The 22,275-nt window shown below is 47.2% G+C and overlaps 1 protein-coding gene across 11 annotated transcripts in view; it reads left to right on the top strand.

Moving 5' to 3' along the window:
• The window catches only part of PKNOX2 (PBX/knotted 1 homeobox 2), a 603,376-nt gene that overhangs the window by 522,234 nt on the left and 58,867 nt on the right, over nucleotides 1–22,275 (top strand). For all 11 annotated transcript variants that reach the window (XM_068238894.1, XM_068238887.1, XM_068238895.1 and 8 more), the window contains 2 exons: nucleotides 12,785–12,973; nucleotides 19,653–19,785. In XM_068238894.1, the coding sequence (XP_068094995.1) occupies nucleotides 12,785–12,973; nucleotides 19,653–19,785 (322 nt within the window). The remainder of the gene's footprint in view (nucleotides 1–12,784; nucleotides 12,974–19,652; nucleotides 19,786–22,275) is intronic.

Below are 22,275 nucleotides of genomic sequence, written 5' to 3'. Positions count from 1 at the left end.
GATAAAAATAAAGAATTCATTTTTTATTTTATGCACAACAGTTACACTTTAAGACCAGAAACCGCCGCATAACGATGAATCGCCGCACATACCCACTGCTACCAACGTCCATGCCACACGCCCAGAGCCTCAGGCCACCCACTCTGCCATCTCTATGGTAGCAGAACTCTGTGAGCCGGTCAGGAGCAACTTTCATTTCGTGTGATCAATGTAAGCCAATGGGAGTTGATTACATTGGTGACAGGGTCAGGAGCCTATGAAATCGGCTCCTGGCCGAATCACAGGGCTCTGCTGTCATAGAGCCGGCAGGGTGAGTGAGCTGCGATAGAGAGACAGCGAGGAGATCGGCGGGAGTGACAAAAGCAGCGAGATGTGAAATCTACGCCCTGGCAGGTAGTAGAGCATCTAAACAGGGCGTAGATTTCAATCACCACCGTCCACAAGCGGTTACAGGACAATCAAGGTCCTGTAACCTGGAGCTTTTCCAGCCACTACGAGCCACGTAATTTGTCATGATGTAGATAGCAGACTTGTACTCCTTTCACACATGGATGTGGCCAGAGCCACCATCAAAGTTTTTAAGGTGAGCAAGAGAAAAATAATTATTTCTCTCCTAGTCAGAATTAGAGATGGCCTGAACCGTTCGCCTGGGCCTGTACTACTTCCGGGTCACTATGACCCGGAGTAGTACGCCTGCACTGGCCCGGCGGTGCGCGTCCTATATCGCGCTCCTGTTGCCGGGCACTCTCTGCGCATGAGCGTGACGTCACTCATGCGCAGAAAGGGCACGACAACAGGAGCGCGATCTAGGACATGCACCGCCGGGCCAACTCAGGCGTACTACTCCGGGTCATAGCGACCCGGAAGTAGTACAGGGCCTAGAGATGCTGAGATGTTCGCCGGCGAACGGTTCGGGAACCGTTCGCGACATCTCTAGTCAGGATCTCTTGTATAAATCTCAGTAGGGAAAGGCCTCTTGGGTGGGCAGTAGTGGCGGGGGATGGATGGCAGCTTGGCATTGTAGTGCATCGAGCGGTACAAACACATTTCTGCCTGATGACCAGCAGAAGATTGTGGTAGTATAATATTTAAAATAAGAACAAAATCAGGAGCTGAGATTCCTCCACTTTGGGGGAGTTGAAGCCATTTGCAATTAGCAGAACCCGTGATTGGCGCATTCATCTGCGGAACCCACAGATAAGCCTACACAATCCAGGCACCATAATAATAATAATCAACATATAAGCTTATCTCTTCCTGCTCTGCTATTAGAATGAAACTGCCCAAATCGCATCACCTCCGCGTGAGAGTCCGGCCGAGCGAGGAGCTTTTTTTTGGGAGGGGTGATTATTCCGCTGATGATCTATTGTTCTCACTCTGCCGCCGTTAGCTCTCAGTAACACTTCCAAATGAATTTCTTTTAATTGAACATTTCGTTCTTGAGAAGTTGCCGCCATTCTGCGGTCACTAGCTTTTATTTGTTGTTTGGTGAAATGTTAATGGCCCTGACTTCTCTTTCAGGAGCCATGCGACGTTCATTTTACTGGGATTGCGTTTTAAAGGGCAGAGATTCTATTTATTACCGGGGGAATAATAACTCGGAGAAAAGGGGTGAAAAATGCAGCAAAAAGGTCTTGTTTATAAGCAGAAAACCCTATATGTTGTTTAATAAGACTTTAAAAACGTACAGAAAAGCACTTACTGTTAGCAAAAAAAAAAAAAAAAGATAAAAAATAGCATTTTAAAGACTTTGTATAACTTGCCTGGCTGCTGGAGCTCACGGTTCCCCACAGGCCTACTCTCTAGGGCCATGGTTCTCTATCCCTTGCAATGATGAGGGTTAAAGGATACCCGAAGTGGCATGATGAGATAGACATGTGTATGTACAGTCCCTAGCATACAAATAACTAGGCTGTGTTCCTTTTTTTCTTTCTCTGCCTAAAAGAGTTAAATATCAGGTATGTAAGTGGCTGACTCAGTCCTGACTCAGACAGGAAGTGACTACAGTGTGACCCTCACTGATAAGAAATTCCAACTATAAAACACTTTACTAGCAGAAAATGGCTTCTGAGAGAAAGAAAGAGGTAAAAAGGGGAATTTCTCATCAGTGAGGGTCTCACTGTAGTCACTTCCTGTAGTCACTTCCTGTCTGAGTCAGGACTGAGACAGCCACTTACAGACCTGATATTTAACTCTTTCAGGCAGAGAAAGAAAAAACGGAACACAGCATACTTATTAGTGTGCTTGGCACTGTACATACACATGTCTATCTCATCATGTCACATGTCACTTCGGGTATCCTTTAAACCACTTTAGCCTTCAGGACGTAGCTCCTACGTCCATATATGCATGCTGGACGTAGGAGCTACATCCATGAGAAAACGGAGCAGCCTGAATGCGCAGGGCCGAAACAGCCGGGGTGCGAGGGCCGCCCGATAGTCCGGAGATCAATGAATGGGAAAGCAGTTCCCATTCATTGATCTAAGTCCCTTAGAATGATCGCTGGCTTCTATCGAGAAGCTGCGATTGTTCTGTTACACATCCCCTCTTCACTTCCTGTAAGTACGCTTACAGGAAGCCAAGAAAAAAAAATTGACTGTGGCCAAATAGTACATCTACATACATTTTTATTAAAATGAATAGACATTTTTACATTTACAATTAACTGTTTACCTCCAACACACCCAAAAATATTTAAATACAATTTTTATTTAGAAAAAAAAACATAAATAGTTACCTAAGGGTCTGAACTTTTTTAGTATGCATGTCAAGAGGATAAATTACTAATATTTTTTAAATTATAAGCTTGTAAATAGTGATGGACACAAAACTGAAAAAATGCACCTTTATTTCCAAATAAAATATTGGCGCCATACAATGTGATGGGGATATAATTTAAATGGTGTAATAACCAGGACAAATGGGCAAATAAAATACATGAGTTTTAATTATGGTAGCAAGTATTTTAAAGCTATAACGGCTGACGACGGCTGACAAATCATTAATTTTTTAAATTTTTCTCTTAATATTCCCGTTAAAATGCATTTAGAATAAAATACTTCTTAGCAAAATGTACCACCCAAAGAAAACCTGATTGGTGGCGGAAAAAGCAAGATATAGATTATTTCATTGTGATAATTAGTGATAAAGTAATTGGTGAATGAATAGGATATGAAAATTGCTCAGATGCATAAGGTGAAACACTAAAGGCTGAAGTGGTTAAGAAGCCCAAAAAGAGCTGTATACATTAAATGGCTCCTTAAAGGAACCCTGTAGTGAAACATAGAAGGGGACATAGTTATTTCCTTTGAAACAATGGCATATTTTCTGGCTGCCCCACTGATCCTTTTGGCTCTAAAGGTGGCCATACACTGATGGATTTGCAGCAGATTCGACCATCAGATAGATTCCTGTCAGATGCCTGTCAGGTCTGACAGGAATCTATCTGATGTGTGCCACACACTAGGAACAGATTTCCAATAGATTTCAGTATGAAATCTATTGAAAATCGATTGAAATGCATTACTGCACCATTGGATCCAATGCAATTCTCTATGGGCCATCGATCTGCGGCCAGCAGCTGATCGACCTAGATTTTCCATCCGTGCCGGTCGTGCAAATCGATTGAAAACAGTCGTAAATCGATCGGCGGATCGATCATGCTTCCTGCTGCATGGACTTCTAGCCTATTTGATCAGAGCGATCGAATCGGCCGTCGATGGCTGAAATCGCCCAATGTATGGGCCCCTTAATGCTGTAAATGTAACTATATAACTGTACTATACAGGTAGAGCCGTTTTTAGGCACAGGCAACCCAGGCAGATGTCTGGGTTGACACCTGCAAGACATGCCTACCATCAAACATGGGTGAGAACTTTTCCCCTCCTCAGAGCAGGTGAAAAATCTCTGTCATCCATCTGTAGCCGCTTCTTTAGGAATCTGGGAGCCTCATTTACTAAGAAGACCAATGATGTCCGTTTTTTAACCACTTGCCGACCAGGGGATTTTTCACTGATCGGTGCTGCGTGGGCTCTACAGCCCGCAGCACCGATCAGGAGTGCAGCAGGGCGATCAGACTACCCCCCTTTTTTCCCCACTAGGGGGATGTCCTGCTGGGGGGGTCTGATCGCCGCCGGCTGCATTTGCTTAGCGGGGGGGCTCTTCAAAGCCCCCCTCCGCAGCGTTCTTCGCCCTCTCGCCCGCTCCCTCCCTCTCCCTCCCCCTGTGAGCTGCGCAGGACGGATTTCTGTCCTGCGCATTGAGGCAGGGGTCAGACTTGTCTTTCAGTTTTCTACACTTTGCAGAAAACTGAAAGACAAGTGTGACCCCTGCCTTACAGCAGCTAATGTAATTTATAGAGAAAACCGACACATTGCGCAAGATGTCAGTTTTTTTTCTGCATGCGAAATCTGCATTAAAGTGTGACCTTGCTTATTGATTAACATGAGTTCTCAGTTGAAGTCAGTTTTTCTGTGCAGAAAACACGTACGAAAGCTGATAAGTGTGACCCCTGCCTGAAGGATAGGCTTCAGCCTATCATATGCCGGCGATCCCCGGCCAATCAGAGGCCGGGGATCGCCGATCTGCCTTACGGCGCCGCTGCCCAGCAGCGCCGTATGATGTAAACAGCGGGGATTTCTTCCCCGCCTGTTTACATTTTGCCGGCGAGCCGCCATCGACGGCTCTCCGGCTGTTCACGGACACACCCTCCGTGAACTGACATGGAAAGGCCGCTCGTTCGAGCGGCCGTTTCCATGGTAACCCGCAGACGACCAGTTTACGCCAATCAGCGTTAGCTGGTCGTCAAGAGGTTAAAGAGACTCTGAAGCGAGAATAAATCTCGTTTCAGAGCTCATAGTTAGCAGGGGCATGTGTGCCCCTGCTAAACCGCCGCTATCGCGCCGCTAAACGGGGGTCCCTTCACCCCCAAACCCCCCCACTGCGACACTTGGTCGCAGACTTAGTCGCTCCTGGAGGCAGGGCTAACGGCTGCAGCCCTGCCTCCAGTCGCGTCTATCAGCGGCGCATCGCCGCCTCTCCCCCGCCCCTCTCAGTGAAGGAAGACTGAGAGGGGCGGGGGAGAGGCAGAGATACGCGCTGACAGACGCGCGTGGGGCAGGGCTGCGGCAGTTAGCCCTGCCCCAACCAGGAAGCGCTCCCCCGCTGCACGGAGGGGGATTTGGGGGTGAATGAACCCCCATTTAGCGGCGCGATAGCGGCGGTTTAGCAGGGGCACACATGCCCCTGCTATCTATGAGGTCTGAAGCGAGATTTATTCTTGCTTCAGACTCTCTTTAAATAGGAAAAGAATTTCCATTGGGTAATAGTGCTTTCTAATTTTGCGGGCATGGAGGGCCATTTTTTTTCCTAACCACATGGTGGAGGGCCGACAACGCCCCCCCTCCCCTTCCCCAAGGAAGAAAAAAATCTAGCAGCAGAATCCCCACAAAATGCAATCAGATTGGCAGCAGATTCTCACGAATTGCCACGTGGTGAGCTCCGAGTCCTCAGGGCACCACAAAAGCAAATAGACCTTAACCTGCGGCATGGTGAGGTCAGAGGATCAGCACTGACCTGCTGCTTGATGTGGGGATCATTCAGTGCCAGCGGTGAAGCCTCCCCATCAATAGCATGGCGGCGCTGCAGAGCAGGATCCGGCAACAGCAGAGGTGGAAGTGAGCATCTGGTGACCACGTGGGTGGCAGCCCTGGCGTCTGCAGCCCGACATATCCCTTGAGTCAGTGAAACACACTGGCTCACAGCCCCGACCATGTGATTTGCTGCATCCGCATGTTGGAGATGCCGCCCCAGTGTCCGCAGCCCGATGTCCCCTGGGTGGTTTCTGTCAAACAGGAAGTGCACCGCTCTCTATTGGAGGAGAGCAGAAGAGTGACAGCCAAAAGAAAAGTGGAGAAGGGCTGGAGCCCTGAGTGTCGTGGCCACCCCTATGGCGCCATCTGTGGGCCAAGATTGCTCTGCTCTGCCTTTCGGGACCTCGGGGAAGAGTCAGCAGCTGGCGGGCCACAGCAGAAGGCCTGGTGGGCCGCATGCGGCCCGCGGGCCACCAGTTGGACACCACCCTAGGTTCTCAACGTGTGGTATGCGTACCCCAGGCGGTACTTCTGATGGTTCCAGGGGGTACTCGGGCTTGACATACTTAACCATGAATAACAAATTTGGAGTTTTAAAAAATTATAAATCTTATTTAATCAATACCAAATTAGTGTTTTAGCTAATTAAAAGCAATAGTAAATGCTTAGAAATTGTTTAGAACCAATTAACATGGATTATGATTTAACATATATTTGTCAAGGGGTACTTGTGATAATGTTTACTATGCCAGGGGGTACTTGGTGAGTACAGGGTTTTAAAAGGGGTACATACCAATAAGATGTTGAGAAACATCAGGAGCCCAGGCAGGAGGCTGGCCTGGAGGATGCTCTTCTGGGGCTCCCTGGATGGTTAATATGCTGCCCCAATCAGGAGCTCCGGTGGAAGGCTGGAAGATGCTCTCCTGATGCTCCCTGGATGGTACAGTGCTGGAGAGCCAACAAGGAGGAGCATTGAGGTGTGTACTCCTGAGGGGCAGCAGCAGAAAGAGGATTGGGTCCAGCAGGGCTGTGGAGTTGGAGTCAGAGTCGGGGCAATTTTGGGCACCCGGAGTTGGAGTCGGAGTCGTGGTTTCATAAACTGAGGAGTCGGAGTCGGGAGTCGGATGATTTTTGTACAAAATCTACAGCCCTGTTAAATATTAGACTAAGAAGTCGGAGTCGAGGAGTCGGAGCCATTTTGGGTACCCGGAGTTATTCGGAGTCGTAGTTTCATAAACCAAGGAGTTGGAGTCCGAAGATTTTTGTACCGACTCCGCAGCCCTGGGGTCCAGTGAGGTGGTTGCCATAGTGGCTGGGGTGGGGATGGATGAGGTTGTAAGCAGCAAAAGCAATGGCGGGGACTGGTGGCTGGGAGAACACTTAAATCAAGATTTAAAGGAGGACAGGAGAAAGTAGAAAGAAGTAATAGATGACAACAAGCAGATGAATGCAGAATGTTTTTTTATTCCTTAATAATCTATACCTACTTACTTAGAAGGGGATGTGCATCTGGGGTTCCCCTTATGAAAAGGGCACCAAAATTCCATCATATGCCCCCAGGATCTATCCCTTTATGCATAGTGGTAGTTACTCCTCCTTCCTCTTGGACACCCCTTGTCCATGATACAGAAGAGAACTTTGTAGGGCGGGGGGAGGGCTTTGTCACCCAGAGCACCAGAGTTTTCAGTCACCCAGAGTTTACCAGCCTGCATGAATGAGAGGTGCTTAAAGAAAGCTTTGGAGGGGGGCTACATTCTGTCTTTCAATATCCCCCTCCCCACCTTTTTAAAACAGTTTTAACCATTTCTGCCTCAAGCAGGCTGAATGGCTGAGTCAACCTGCATAGGGCTTGGCCATACCCCGCTATACTACCCCATATACTCTATCCTTGGCTGAGTTCCATCCAGCATGTCAATGCACCTTAAGGCAGTCTATTAAAATGAAGCATGATGGCCGTTCTTTGCAGGCATGGTTAGCTTCTGACTTTAACCCCAACATTTACTGCCTTGAAACCTCATGACTTTTATAGGAGGCTTCATTTGTTAGTTTTGACTATCTAAGTAATCCTGGAACTGCTTGATAGCAGCGTTCTTTTAGGCCAGGAAGCTTCTAGTTTTGCATGGCTGATAAATGCCTCAAGCCTGGTCTAGGTCACACCCACCGTAGGCTGTGCGCCGTGTGATGACATCACATCACCCCGCCCCTGAGGAGCCTCTATGAAAGGCATGCTTATAATGATTGACCTAATTTTTGAGAATTTTTTACTTAGTGTAGCTTTTTTTTGATTATTGTTAAAAATAATAATGATCTCTAAACAGGTGTTTACTTACAGCACACTTTCTTTAGTCCCCACATGAAATGGGACCTCTGCTGACATCAGTGGATCATTTCCTTCCCGAGAGAATTTTCGCAAGCTTCGGAAACAGTTAACGCAACATTTTCTCAGTAGGAAGACTGACTCCAGGTTCAAGCGCGGAGCCGCAAGCTGCGCGGGAACGGACGGCCGCAGCTCTGTTATGATTTATCGAGTAAATGTTTACTGCTGGCTTTTAGCAAACCGTGCTGTAATTCTCAGGGTAGAAGGCAGGCCAGATTACAAATCTCAATGAGCTCTGTGTACACGCTCCAGTAAGTGTGTTTTACTACCTGCCTGATCACTGATCCTGCAAGTGTCTGAGAAAGCATGATGAAACTTCTGTCTCTCCAATGTCTTCTTTCATCAAGAGATGTACTAAATTCTCCCCAAGATGAAGACGGTAGCACATACTAATGGGGAAGGGGGGCGGGCGCTGCACCCACCAGGATAACTGCCACCTCTACAGGAACCAGGCTGCTGCAGAGGCTGTACTCCTGGAGGTACGCTAACACAGACTGCACCAAGGTCCCATGCTTTAGATTTTATTTTCAGTGAAGATGTATACTGTACGATCCGGGGGCGTAACTAGAAGGTCGAGAGAATATGGAGGTGGGAATAGGCTGGCACTGCTAAGAAAAGGTGTTTATTGAGGGGTAAGAGGCACAGGCAATGCGGGGCCACCGCTGGTGCTGGTGGTCGCCGAGTTCAACCCACTGGCATGAAGGCCGTTTTGCACTCCTGGCGCTCGTTCACAGCTTAGCCCAACATGGAGGCGTTTCACCAGAAAGCAGGTTAAATTACCTTACCGGTACATTCAACATTACTAGTCTATTGCAGTGATGGCGGACTGTTCAAAGACTGAGTGCCCAAACTGCAACCCAAAAACCACGTATTTATCGCAAAATGCCAAAACGGCAATTTAACCTGAATACCGATGTATATTTAGCTAGAGGTAGCCCCCAGTATCAGGTAGTCCTAGGTAGCTACCAGTATAGGTAGCTAGAAGTAGACCCTCTAGTATAGGTAGCCAGATTAGCCCCCCAGTTTAGGTAGCAAGAGAAGAACGCCCCCCAGTATAGGTAGCCAGATGTGCCCCTAGTATAGGTAGCCAGATATGCCCCCACCCCAGTATATGTAGCCAGAAGTAGTCACCCAGTATAGATAGCAAGGTGGACCCCCAGTCTAGGTAGCCACATGTGAACTCTCTTTACTGCTGGATCCCCATGCCACTGGCTAGGGTACAATACAATACAATAACATTTGTAAAGCGCTTTTCTCCCATAGGACTCAAAGCGCAACAGTGCAAAGGGTAACAGTGTGTATGCCCACAGAGAGGGCTCTGAGTGCCACCTCTGGCATGTGCGACATAGGTTCACCACCATTGGTCTATTGGTTGGAGATTAACATGACTTGTAAGTCCCTTACCTACCTCGCTAGAACAATGAGCCAGCCATACAAAGGCTACTGGAAAAAATATTTTTATTGCACAAAAGGTAGACTACGTGTTTCCCAGGTTGGTTTCCAGGTGGTCAGTATGTGGTACGTAACGACCACCTGGAAATTCAGTGGAAGGGGCAACGCCTTGTTCAGGGATCGCTGTACAGCCACAATACTGCTGTGTAAGGATCCCTGGCAAATATACCTATGGTTCGCACTAATAAAAATACATTTTATAAAAATGACGTGGGGGTCCTCTCTCCAAAGCCTTGTCACCGAGGCTGGTATAGCCAGAATGGGGAGCACAGACTGTTTGGGGCTCCACACCCTGATCTATACCAGCCCTCATGGTCCTTGATATGGGGGGACTCTGGAGAAATAGGGGAGTCAAGGCTTCCCCTCTCCCCCAGCGCCCTTGTCCATCACGCTGAAATTCCAGAGTGTTCCCCCTCATTCCTACACCAGAGGAGGACCTCAGTATTCGGTTTCGGCTTTGCACGACTCCGTCCTCTTCTCCAGAGTCTTCCCGCTGACATTATCGCCGGGACACGAATCCACCGGAAATGTCCGGAGCCCCGCGCCGCGCTAAAGTCACATCTCCACCTTATGTTCCCTCTCCTCCGCCGGCATGTAAATCCTGAGGAATTGCTCTGGCGTAAAGATGATGAAAAGGCCAGCGACATTAGCCATCATTAGAAGAGAAATCATGTATTCCTCGCAGCCGAGATGCACATAATTAGAAAATAGAAAAAGGTCAGATCTTGCCATTATCAACTCAATCAGCCGCAGAGTGCCACGCAGTCAATTAATTCAGCATCTGTGTTTTTTACAATCCTGCGCACGTCTTTCAGTGGCCTGTAACTCTTCTCGGGGACAGGAATACGGCGCGGCCGGGCAGGCGCATAAATGGGAGCTGGAGAAATGATCTGAGCTAATTGAGAGATTTATGTCGCCCTGCCTGCCTGTACCCCGTCGCTGCCTCTGCCTGTCTGCTTCCTTTATGGGGAAATTCTGCGTGGAATAAAAATGCGTAGCCGCCGCACTCACGGTGAAGGACCGCCATCTCCAGCGACATCTGTCATACCTTTCACTGCCTAACGGGGGAGGTTCGGAGAGTTCGGTTCTTGCATGTTAGTGATTCACATACCATTTCACTGTGAATCCATTGCAAGCTTCTAAAAGCTGTGTTACATACTGTTTCCCCCATTCCCCCTTGCTTTAGCAATGCCTGTATGAAGCTTGGTCATGTCAATAAAGCTATCTTTGATTTGATTTACAATGCTTCTAGTATACCGTACAAGGAAATGACAGGACCGGCTTGCACAAACTCAGCATAGATCAGTTTGCACTGAGCACAAGAATAATGTGAAATAAGACCAAATCTCAGTGAATACCTATACATTAGTAGTTCTAAGTGAATCTATGTAAAGCACTGTATCGCATCAAGTCTGTCTACAGTATAAATTCATAGGAAATCTGTGCACAGTACCAGATCTCAGTGGATCTGTGCAGAGTACCAGTTCTCAGCGAGTCTTTGCAGAGGACCAGATGTCAGTGATTCTGTGCACAGTACCAGATCTCAGTGATTCTATGCAGAGTACCAGATCTCAGTGATTCTGTGCAGAGTACCAGATCTCAGTGGATCTGTGCAGAGTACCAGTTCTCAGCGAGTTTATGCAGAGTACCAGATCTCAGTGATTCTGTGCACAGTACCAGATCTCAGTGATTCTATGCAGAGTACCAGATCTCAGTGATTCTGTGCAGAGTACCAGATCTCAGTGGATCTGTGCAGAGTACCAGTTCTCAGCGAGTCTATGCAGAGTACCAGATCTCAGTGATTCTGTGCACAGTACCAGATCTCAGTGATTCTATGCAGAGTACCAGATCTCAGTGGATCTGGGCAGAGTACCAGTTCTCAGCGAGTCTATGCAGAGTACCAGATCTCAGTGATTCTATGCACAGTACCAGATCTCAGTGATTCTATGCACAGTACCAGATCTCAGTGATTCTATGCACAGTACGAGATCTCAGTGATTCTGTGCACAGTACCAGATCTCAGTGATTCTATGCACAGTACCAGATCTCAGTGATTCTGTGCACAGTACCAGATCTCAGTGATTCTATGCACAGTACCAGATCTCAGTGATTCTGTCTAATGTACTAGATCTCAGTGATTCTATGGAGAGTACCAGATCTCAATGAGTCTATGCAGAGTGCCAGATCTCAGTAATTCTGTATACAGTACCAGATCTCAGTGATTCTATGCAGAGTTCTAGATCTCAGTAATTCTGTATACAGTACCAGATCTCAGTGAATCTGTGTAGATTACCAAATGTTTGTCATTGTGAAGTGTCAGTACTCTGAACATTGTCCCCAGTTTATTGTTCAGCCAGCTGTATTGGGTTTCTCATTGTATTACCTAGTAATTGTTACATTTTGTAGTCCAGAAATGAATAAACAAGATTTAAAATGCAATTACCATCTTGTATCGGCATCTTGTATCGGGGGGGGGGGGGGGGAATATCATGTATAAAATGTAACTACAGTATGCTGCTGTCCATCTGCTCCCAGGCAGTAGATAAGTAAAGCGTGTTATTCAGTAGGTATAGTAAATGGGATGCAAATAATTTCAAGTTGATGCAGCAAATGCAAATTTTGTATGCAAATGTATGCAGCATGAACATAAACAATTCAAATTCTGCTGAGGTAAAATTTGATTGGTCCAGTTTTAAACTGCAAAAATTTGCATACCAAATTTACATAATCCTGCATCAACTCGAAATTACAGTATTTGCCTCTCATTGACCATTCCTATTATTGAGTTGTAGATTCTTTCCTGATTGGCAGCAAAGATCTTTATTCTAAAACTAGTAAAAAGGTCCACCCATTCAAGAAACGGGCGCAAGGTCACAGCCGCTACCCCCCGCAATGCGCACACATACGCGTCCCGCTTGCTCGTTCCCCACCACTGTCTGAAGTCTATGCACACAGGGAGCTGCTTGCTTGGCAGTTGGAAAAAGCTGTTATTTCCCACAATGCAATGAGAACCTCTGTGACCCACACACAGCAAACTGTCAGATCCGGCCCTGTGTCCTAACCGCCCTGGCTGCGCACATGCTCAGTACAAAAAAGCCAGGGATGGACGGACAAACTGAAAACCATGACGCAGGGACACGGGGATTACTATATAGGATACACAGAATAGTCATGCAATGTAAATGGTTCATGAAAATAAAAGCACTTTTATTTTATTTTTCTTAATTTGATAGATTGGCCATCCACAGACACGAGTCCTCGTTTTTTTCTGAATAAAAACTACATTACATGGCAAATTGTACTTTGCTGATCTGTTCAGGTGACATGAAGCTGTAACTGATGTGGGCGTGTCTCTGTATTTCAGATGGTGAAGGCAATCCAAGTGCTGAGAATCCACCTGCTGGAGCTGGAGAAGGTGAATGAATTGTGCAAGGACTTCTGCAACCGCTACATCACATGTCTGAAAACCAAAATGCACAGCGATAATCTCCTCAGGAACGACTTGGGAGGGCCTTATTCCCCAAACCAGGCGGCCAACAGTCTCCACGCGCAGGTCAGCAAATACAAAACCTGGGGCTCAATATATTTACAGCACTTCTAGTCTTGCATGCCATGCTTTGAAAACCTGTCTTCCAACTCCTTATTGCCCATATATAGTTATCCTGCCTGTCTTTAAACCAAAGTAATGCCATTGTGTAGAAAACACAATGCCATAAGCAGTTAGTGGGGAAAACCGAGATGGATTAAGATGAAATGGGGCCCTAGGGGAGGTACTAGATTATATTCCCCCTGCCTCACATCTTTTTGGGAAGGAAAGGAGTAGGGAAGGGAGGTTAGGGTGGCAGGCATCAGCCAGCAATCATAGGTGTCCCCCAATATCAGCCAGCAATCATAAGTGTCCCCCAATATCTGCAGCAGTCATAGGTGTCGCCCAATGTCAATCAGCAGTCATAGGGGACTACCAGTATCAGCCAGTAGTCATAGGTGTCCCTCAATATCTGCCAGCTGTCATAGGTGTCCCCCAATATCAGCCAGTAGTCATAGGTGTCCCTCAATATCTGCCAGCAGTCATAGGTGTCGCCCAATGTCAATCAACAGTCATAGGGGACTACCAGTATCAGCCAGTAGTCATAGGTGTCCCCCAATATCTGCCAGCAGTCATAGGTGACCCAAATATCAGCCAGCAATCATAGGTGACCCAAATATCAGCCAGCAGTCATAGGTGACCCAAATATCAGCCAGCAGTTATAGGTGGCCTCCAATATCTGCCAGCAATCATAGGTGCCTCCCAATATCTGCCTACAGTCATAGGTGTCCCCCAATATCTGCCAGCAGTCATAGGTGACCCAAATATCAGCCAGAAGTAAGAGGTGTCCCCCAATATCTGCCAGCAGTCATAGGTGACCTAAATATCAGCCAGAAGTAAGAGGTGTCCCCCAATATCTGCCAGCAGTCATAGGTGACCCAAATATCAGCCTACAGTCATAGGTGTCCCCCAATATCTGCCTACAGTCATAGGTGTCCCCCAATATCTGCCTACAGTCATAGGTGTCCCCCAATATCTGCCAGCAGTCATAGGTGGCACCCAATATCAGCCAGCGGTCATAGGTGACCCCCAATATAGGTAGCCCTAATATCTGCCAGCAGTCATAGGTGGCCCCAAAAATCTGCCAGCAGTCATAAGTGGCCCCCAAAATCTGCCAGCTGTCATAGGTGGCCCCCAATGCCAGCTGTCATAGGTAGCCCCAATATCTGTCACTACTCATAGGTGGCCCATAATTTCAGACATCAGTCATAGGTTCCTGCCTCCACCTGCATCTGCAAGTTCTACAAAGCCGAGAACATACTGTGGGGTGAACTAAAAAGCTGTTATACATTCTGAAAATCAGGAAACTCCATGTTGAGCACCCCTCAAGCCAAGCCACTCCCACCCAAAAGCCAAGCCACTCCCACACCCCAAGCCGAATGGTCCCAGCCTTCACCAACCTACAAATTATAAAATTGGTATTGGGGGAGATCAGTGTACTCCTACATGTAATTCCAGTCTGGTAAAGTATACATAGACTCCTGATCACATTCAGTTCTACAACTTCTCTTTAGCTTGAGAATGGAAACTGGCTGAAAAATAAACTGCAAATTTCCCTGAAAGTTAACTGTCACATACTATATATCAAATGTATCTTCTTAAAACACCTCTCGGAGCTACATTTTTTAATTCAAACTATCACTCCTTCTTCCTCCCACCAGCCTTTAGCAGAAGAAAAAATGTTTTAGAATGTCTACAAATGTTGTTAATTTTAGCATTTGCCGCATGGTCATGTGACTGCCACGGCTTGTAGTGCCTTCTTGTAGAGAAGGCTTGGCTAAGCTCAACTCTACCAATCAGTGGTGTGTTGTCTGACTGTTGCTCCACCCCTTCCTATTTGAGACAGTGACGACTGTCCCCCGTCAGAGTGTAGCAGTTGCAGGCTCCCAGGGCAGTTCCAAGAGAACCTGTCAGTGCTTGTCTCAAAACACAGCATTGGCCATGCTGAAAAAGCTAAAATGAAGGTATTCAGATGTTTCAAAACATTTTTATGTGACAGAACTTCTGGAAGATAACTCTAAGGAGAATAAAAACCGAGGGTGGAGAGCAGAATTTAATAACTTGAAACATTCATCTGGTGTGGTGCCTTAGAGACCCTTCCTATAGACTCCTGGGGTTCCTATAGTCTTCTGGCTATGCTCTGTTTTAACTCAATAGTGGACAAACCTCAGGAGGAAACTATGACATACACTGGCCACTCTGTTTCCCATTCTCTTTCCATCTTTGCCCATAAAATGCACAACACAAAGGCGGAGGGATTGTGTGTGGTTGTTACGCTGTTAGGGTTGTGTAAAAACACAGCAGGGCAGTCGGGATGGCTATTGTGTGGCGGCAGACAAAAAGAACAAGGTACACGTCTAGGACTTGGACTTAAATGAGCATGACATCCAAAATAAAGTGCTGATGTGCAAGTTGTGACAACATTGCAGCTGCTCAGCAAGTGGGATAGTCTTGGGACACCTGGGATGTGGGCTGGAGATAACATGCCGTGATGGCTCCAAATAACGTGTTTTATTTCCTGAGAGCAGACAAGGAAGTTATTTCTAGTTTCTTCTTTGCATTTTCTAGTTGGTGGACCAACAAATAATTCAACCTGGCAACATACAAGGGCAAGCCTCAAAAGTCCACATTTGGTAGAGCAGTGATTGAGCAGAGTTCTTGTAGAAGCAGTGGTGGCTTCGGCTTCAAATATTTGGGGGGCACAAAGGGGCCACGATGGGTGGCAGGTGGGGCCGATCTGGGTGATCAAAATGGATGTTTGTATGGCGAGCTTTAGATATTTTTTGCCTAACTCAGGTGAAAGAATAAAGGCTTAAAGTAGTTCAGCAATGATAGGAACCAAATGTAAACATCACAAACAGAACTCAGAGGCTTTTCAGCAGAACAGATTGTCCAAATTATGGTGCTATTATGGAAGAAAAGTTACCTACAGATGTACTGGGCTAGGTGGCTGGCATGCTTTAATCCTTGCTTGCTAGCTAGCAAGCTACTCCTGTGGGGACAGATCAAAGAACTGTATGTTATGGAGTGGTGATTCCCGGGGGGCCAGTGCCCAAACGTGCCCCAGTGTAGCGCCACTCTCATGTAGAAAGGCAAAGGGGTACAGCGAGGCAGGATGGCATCTCAGGGTTGGGTGGCCGAGAGTCCATGAGAACTTCGCAGTTCATACAGTTTCATCCTGAGCTTTGTCCACTATTGAGTTTAAAACAGAACATAGCCAGAAGACGGGCCAGGTGTCCTCAATCTAGAGCCCTCTAGCCACCCCAAGGCTAGCCCACTTGCCGAGCAGAAGCCTTGTTGTGACAACTTGGCCATCAGCACTTTATTTTGGATATCATTGTGCTGTCAAGCAGTGGCATAGCTAAGGAGCTGTGGGTCCCGATGCAAGTTTTACAATGGGCCCACCAAGCACGCTATATATAACAATTGATACGGCACACCAAAACCTGCCAATGGTAACTGCAGTTTCAGAGGTGCAAGAAGGGGATGGGGAACAGTTTGTTAATGATTGATTACCACTATTTAAAGCATCTATAAAAGTGATTATTATGAGCACAGGACCAATAGAAAGCTAATTCTGTAGTTGAGGGAGGGCCCTTCGAGGCCCCTTTGGCCCAAGGGCCCCAATACGGTCACAACCTCTGCAACCCCTATTGCTACACCCCTGGCTTTAAGGCTAAGGCCTCGTCCTCAGCGCCAGTTCTAAACTTTCTGCTGCAAGGCAACCTGACAAAGGCAAACCGAATTGGAATGATCGCACAGTACCCAACAATTTGCACCGCACGTTATAGCTGTGGTGAACCCCCCAAAAATACTCTCAGTATAGGTAGGTAGCCAGGTATAGGTGCCCCCAGTGTTGGTAGCTAGGTACAGTTGCCCCCAGTATAGGTTGGCCAGACACTCTCTTTACTTCCTGTTTCTGTCTGGTGCTGTCCCCAGACTTCTGTCACCGTCCCCAGACTTCTGTCACCTGAGGAAGTTGCCTCACTTGGCATCATGGGCGGACCGGGCCTGCTCGTCCTAGTACATTGGTCTTTTTGTCGGCCACCACACAATAGCCATCCTGCCCTGCCGTGTTTATACACAGCCCTAACAGTGTTACAACAACACACAACCCCTCCGCCTTTGTGTTGTGCGTTTTATGGGCTGCAGAGAATAGTTAAATATTGCATGTGCTGGCGAGCGAGATGATATCGGGAATATTTGATGCGCGCTACATGAAAAGATATATTCATTTTGAGCAATTTTCTCTCGTTTTTTTCCCTTTCTCCCAGGATCGCCTCCAAAAATACAAATAAATAATGGCAGGGGAGAGAAAAAAAATCTAATTTAGACATCGTGAAATAACAGATTCACTTAATCACTGATTTTAAAAGTAGGGAGAGAGGGGGGTTTTCTTCCTCTTGTTTGTTAATATCCTCTGGAAAGAGACTTCTTCTGCCTTCTCCGCTTATTGCGCTTCTCCCTTATGAGCGAAATTAGCAAGAAACTTGCATAAAGGACGACAATAATTGCTCAACGAGCATCTCGTTTGTAATTTATTAGCTTCTATTATTGCGGGTTGCCGTGGCAACCACTTGCATCCCGGGCGACAAGAGAGATGTTAGATATGAAGCGGCGGGGCTGCGTGCCCGGGAAAATGGAGAGGCACATTTTTATCAGTAATTCGGCTGGAAATAGGAAGTGAGAAGTTAATGAGATGTAAAGCTGTCCTGTGGCTGTTGTGAATAGATTTTTTTTTTTTTTAAATGTTGATCTAATTAGTATGCGCTGGTCAGGAGAAGTAATGAGGGTTTCGGTTTTTTGCAGCCACCTCGGATCCTTGCAAAATAAATAAATATATATGTATATATATATATATATATATATATATATATATATATTACGCGGGTAATAAATAGCCCTTAAAGTGTACCTGAACCGCAATAAAATCTACATACCTGGGGCTTCCTCCAGTCCCTCCCACAGCGTCCTTTTCTCCCTCTCCGTTCTCCTGCAATTGGCCCCCGGAAAATCATCCAGTGGGCGTATGTGGAGTCTGGCCAGTCGCGCTTCCCTGTCTTACTCCCGTTGCCGAGAGCGTTCTGTACTTGGGCAGTAGTACTGCGCAGGCACAGAACGCTCCAGGCAATATGAACGCAGCAGGCGCACGTGGCCAGGCTGTGCATGCGCAATTGGTCCTGAACTGGAGACTTTCCAGGACAAATTATGGGCGAACGGAGGGAGAAGAAGACGGCTTGGGAGCGATCAGGCTGGAGGAAACCCCAGGTATGTATATTTTTTTGCTAATCCACCATCTCAGGATCCCTTTAAGGTGGTCACTAACGGTCCAATTTCTAGCGAAAAATCATTCGAGCGATCAGGTAATTCTGATTGGATGTGATCAGATTGGTTGTAAATAATCTCTGATGGGCACAATCGATTACAAACGATTATAAACAGTTGGAATTTCTTGACGGTTGTGATAGATGGGAAGCAAAGATTGGTTCGTTGATGATGTAGTGAACTATGTATTATGATATTTCACTTCTGATCAGAATTATCTGATCGCTCAAACGTTTTTTTGCTAGAAATTGGATCGTTAGCGGCCACCTTTAGTGCGAAGCCATCCTTTCCTGCAGATGGGTTTTCTTTACCGGCTTATTCCATGTGATATTTATGCGTCAGATAAGCGTAGGTTTGATGCCGAAGTTTAGGCAGCCAGTGTTTTGTCCAGCCGGTTCTGTGCGTCAGACCGCTGCAACACGCGGCACAGCCTGCTATCTTGTCTTTCATGTTACCACTGGAACTTCTTTATACTGAATGGGTGTGCATAAGATGCACAGGGGGTAAAAAATAGCATCACCCAGTAAGGCACCTCTTGGCACGCAGGAGGCTGAAGGTGATGAATTCACCACCGGTAGCCGCTCCCCTGCTCTGAACTTGGGCTTGCAGGCACTGGGGGCACGGATGCTGGAGAGGGGACCACTGTATTGAGTCATGTCTGACCATGGCTCTGCTGTGCTCACATGCCACATGTATTAGGTACCCCTGCCCCCCCCCCCCCCCCTATTGCAGCATTGTTGGCCAGATATGTCCCCAGTATTAGGTAGCCATCCCCCCACCCCAGTATTAGGCAGCCCCCTCCCCCATATAGCCAGATATGCCCGCAGTAGTGGGCAGTCCTCCTCCCCAGTATAGATAGCTAGATATGCCCCCAGTATTAGGTTTCTCCCCTTTGCGGTATAGATAGGCAGATGTTCCCCCATTATTAGGTAGCCCCCTCCCCACTATAGAGAGCCAGATGTGCCCCCAGTATTAGGTACCCCCTCTCCCCAGTATAGCTTCCCTGGTGGTGTTTAGTGGCCCCCTCCCTAACATTGCTTCCCTGGTGGTGGTACTGCCCTCCTCCCCCCAACCCCAGTATATTTCCTGCATGCACAAATTTGCATTAGCAATTTTTTGAGTATTTGTTTTATATTTTAGTCATGTTTTTGTGATTTTTTTTTTTAATGCATGACAGGAAAGGGCGGATCCAATTCTCGCCCCATAAGGAACAAAGACAGGTTCATGCCCTCCGTATATCCACCATCCCATCCAACGGTATTCATGGGCTTTTGTTGACGCATATGCCTGTGTAAGCATGCTTCTTCTGTTGTCATTCCAGGACTTGTTACAGAATTCTCCCAACTCCCTGTCTGGCTTATCCAGCAACCCCCAAGGAATCGTCGTACCGTCCTCAACACTACAGCAGAGCAACCTCTCCATGACAACCGTCAACTCCTCGCAGGTTGTATCAGGTGGGACAATGTCAAACTGAAATGATTATATCTATAGGAGGTTGTATAGAGTGGGGTGTATACGTCCTACCTAACAGTTGAGCGTTCCCCGGTGGCAAACCTCTCATCAGGAATACAGCATGCAGAGGTTTAGCTAGGGGTTTTTGAGGCCCGGGGACAAAGACAGTTTCTGTGTCCCCCTCTGGACAAAATAGGTGTGCCCATGCATCAGAATGTGGTCATGGGTGGAGTCATATGTTGTTTAGATAGCCACATGTCCCCCCCCCCCTTTCTCCCATTTAAATAGCCAAATGTGTACCCCTATAGATAGCCAGATGTGCCCCATTAAGAGAGCCAGATGTTTCCCCCCCCCCCTTTTTGATAGTCAAATGTGTCCCTCTTTAAATAGCCAAATGTGCCCCCCTTTAGATAGCCAGCTGTGCCCCCCCTTTAGATAGCCAGATGTTCCTACCTTCCCCGTTTGTGCCCCCCACCCCTCATAGGTAGCCAGATGGGCCCTGCTTTTTTCTGCTGCTTTTAATGCTTCTGCACTCCTCTGCAGGGGTAGAGAGAGAAGCAGGGGTACTTCAGGCAACCAGCGCCAGCAAGCTACTTCACATACTCGTGGGGGTGCAGCAGCCATGCTGAGTTCTCTCACAGTGCTGTGCCCAGGGACATACGTCCCCCCTTGTCCCCCCATAGCTACGTCTCTGACAGCATGTGTCCTGCCACACATTAGGCAACTTGTGACCAAACTTCACACAATCAGTCATTCCAGTTGATTTCCCAATCAGAGATCGATCAGTTGGGGAAGCCAAAAAATCAATATGCACATTTGTATGAAGGCTTCCCCAAGCTGACCTCTGGGTCCACGAAGCCTCCTGCAGGTTCCGGTTCTTGAGACATTACATGGATCATCACTCATACGCACGCAACGCAACATGTGGAGGACCATTAGATATTGACTGCCGTATCCGATTCCTTCACGTTAAAATGATTAGAAAAAAACCGAGAGCCTAATATAGTGTAGTATGTTAAAGACAATTGGTAAGTGGTTTAGTGAGAGAATTTATACTCACAAACATGGGTTACCATCCAGGCAACCACTGTATAGGCAGGTGAGGAGATTAGACCTGTCCTCACTCAGGATTAAGAAGTCGCTCTCTGTAGTAAAGAAACAAGAAAGGGGGTAGCACTCCCCTCCACCAGGAGTGGACACAGAGTATTTGTATGTAGAACAGAGGCGCCAGCAGGATAAAAGTCAATAAAATTTTTAAAAATTGCTTGGAGGAAGTGGTGGGCTTGCCTCCCAAAAGCAGACACGAGATCCTGTCTTCATATAAATCAATACATTTATTATACGGTACCCCAAAAACAGTGCAACGCGTTTCGCAGGCCCAGCCCGCTTTATCAGGCAATAAAAGTGGGGACAAAACAAAATTTCGTCAATAGCAGGTGTAGCGCCTCAGGAGCTACACCTGCTATTGACGAAATTCTAGCAGGTGTAGCGCCTACACCCTGAAGCGCTACACCTGCTATTGACGAAATTCTGTTTTGTCCCCACTTTTATTGCCTGATGAAGCGGGCTGGGCCTGCGAAACGCGTTGCACTGTTTTTGGGGTACCGTATAATAAATGTATTGATTTATATGAAGACAGGATCTCGTGTCTGCTTTTGGGAGGCAAGCCCACCACTTCCTCCAAGCAATTTTTAAAAATTTTATTGACTTTTATCCTGCTGGCGCCTCTGTTTACATACAAATACGTTAAAGAGACTCTGTAACATTAAAAAGATCCCATGGGGGGTACTCACCTCGGGTGGGGGAAGCCTCCGGATCCTAATGAGGCTTCCCACGCCGTCCTCTGTCCCACGGGGGTCTCGCTGCAGCCCTCCGAACAGCCGGCGACTGTGCCGACTGTCAGTTCAATATTTACCTTTGCTGGCTCCAGCGGGGGCGCTGTGGCGACTTTCGGCACGGAAATAGACGGAAATACCCGATCTCCGTCGGGTCCGCTCTACTGCGCAGGCGCCGGAAACTTGCGCCTGCGCAGTAGAGCAGACCCGACGGCGATCGGGTATTTCCGCCTACTTCGGAGCCGACAGCCGTCAGAGCGCCTGCGCAGGAGCCAGGAAGGTAAATATTACGTCACCGCTGCACGGAGGGCTGCAGCGAGACCCCTGACGGATGGAGTACGGCGTGGGAAGCCTCATTAGGATCCGGAGGCTTCCCCCACCCGAGGTGAGTACCCCCCAGGGGCCGTTTTGTCGTTACAGTTCCTCTTTAAAATTATTGTTTATCAGATGTTTTAGAACAGCCTGCAGATCGGTCAGCTGGACAATCCGATTATGTTGAAGGGATTATTTGTGGCTAGGAAGTGAATATCGGCACTTATGTACTAAGCCTAAAGGTAACCACACACCATACAATTTTTATATTTCTTTTCAATTCAAGAATTACGATCAGTTTTTCTGATTGATTGTAACATTTCAATCATCCACCCCATATATTAT

This window comes from Hyperolius riggenbachi, chromosome 6 (genome assembly GCF_040937935.1).
Source record: "Hyperolius riggenbachi isolate aHypRig1 chromosome 6, aHypRig1.pri, whole genome shotgun sequence".
Lineage (NCBI taxonomy): Eukaryota > Metazoa > Chordata > Amphibia > Anura > Hyperoliidae > Hyperolius > Hyperolius riggenbachi.
The sequence above is the reverse complement of the archived record's forward strand: the minus strand, read 5'-3'. Positions and strand labels throughout refer to the sequence as shown.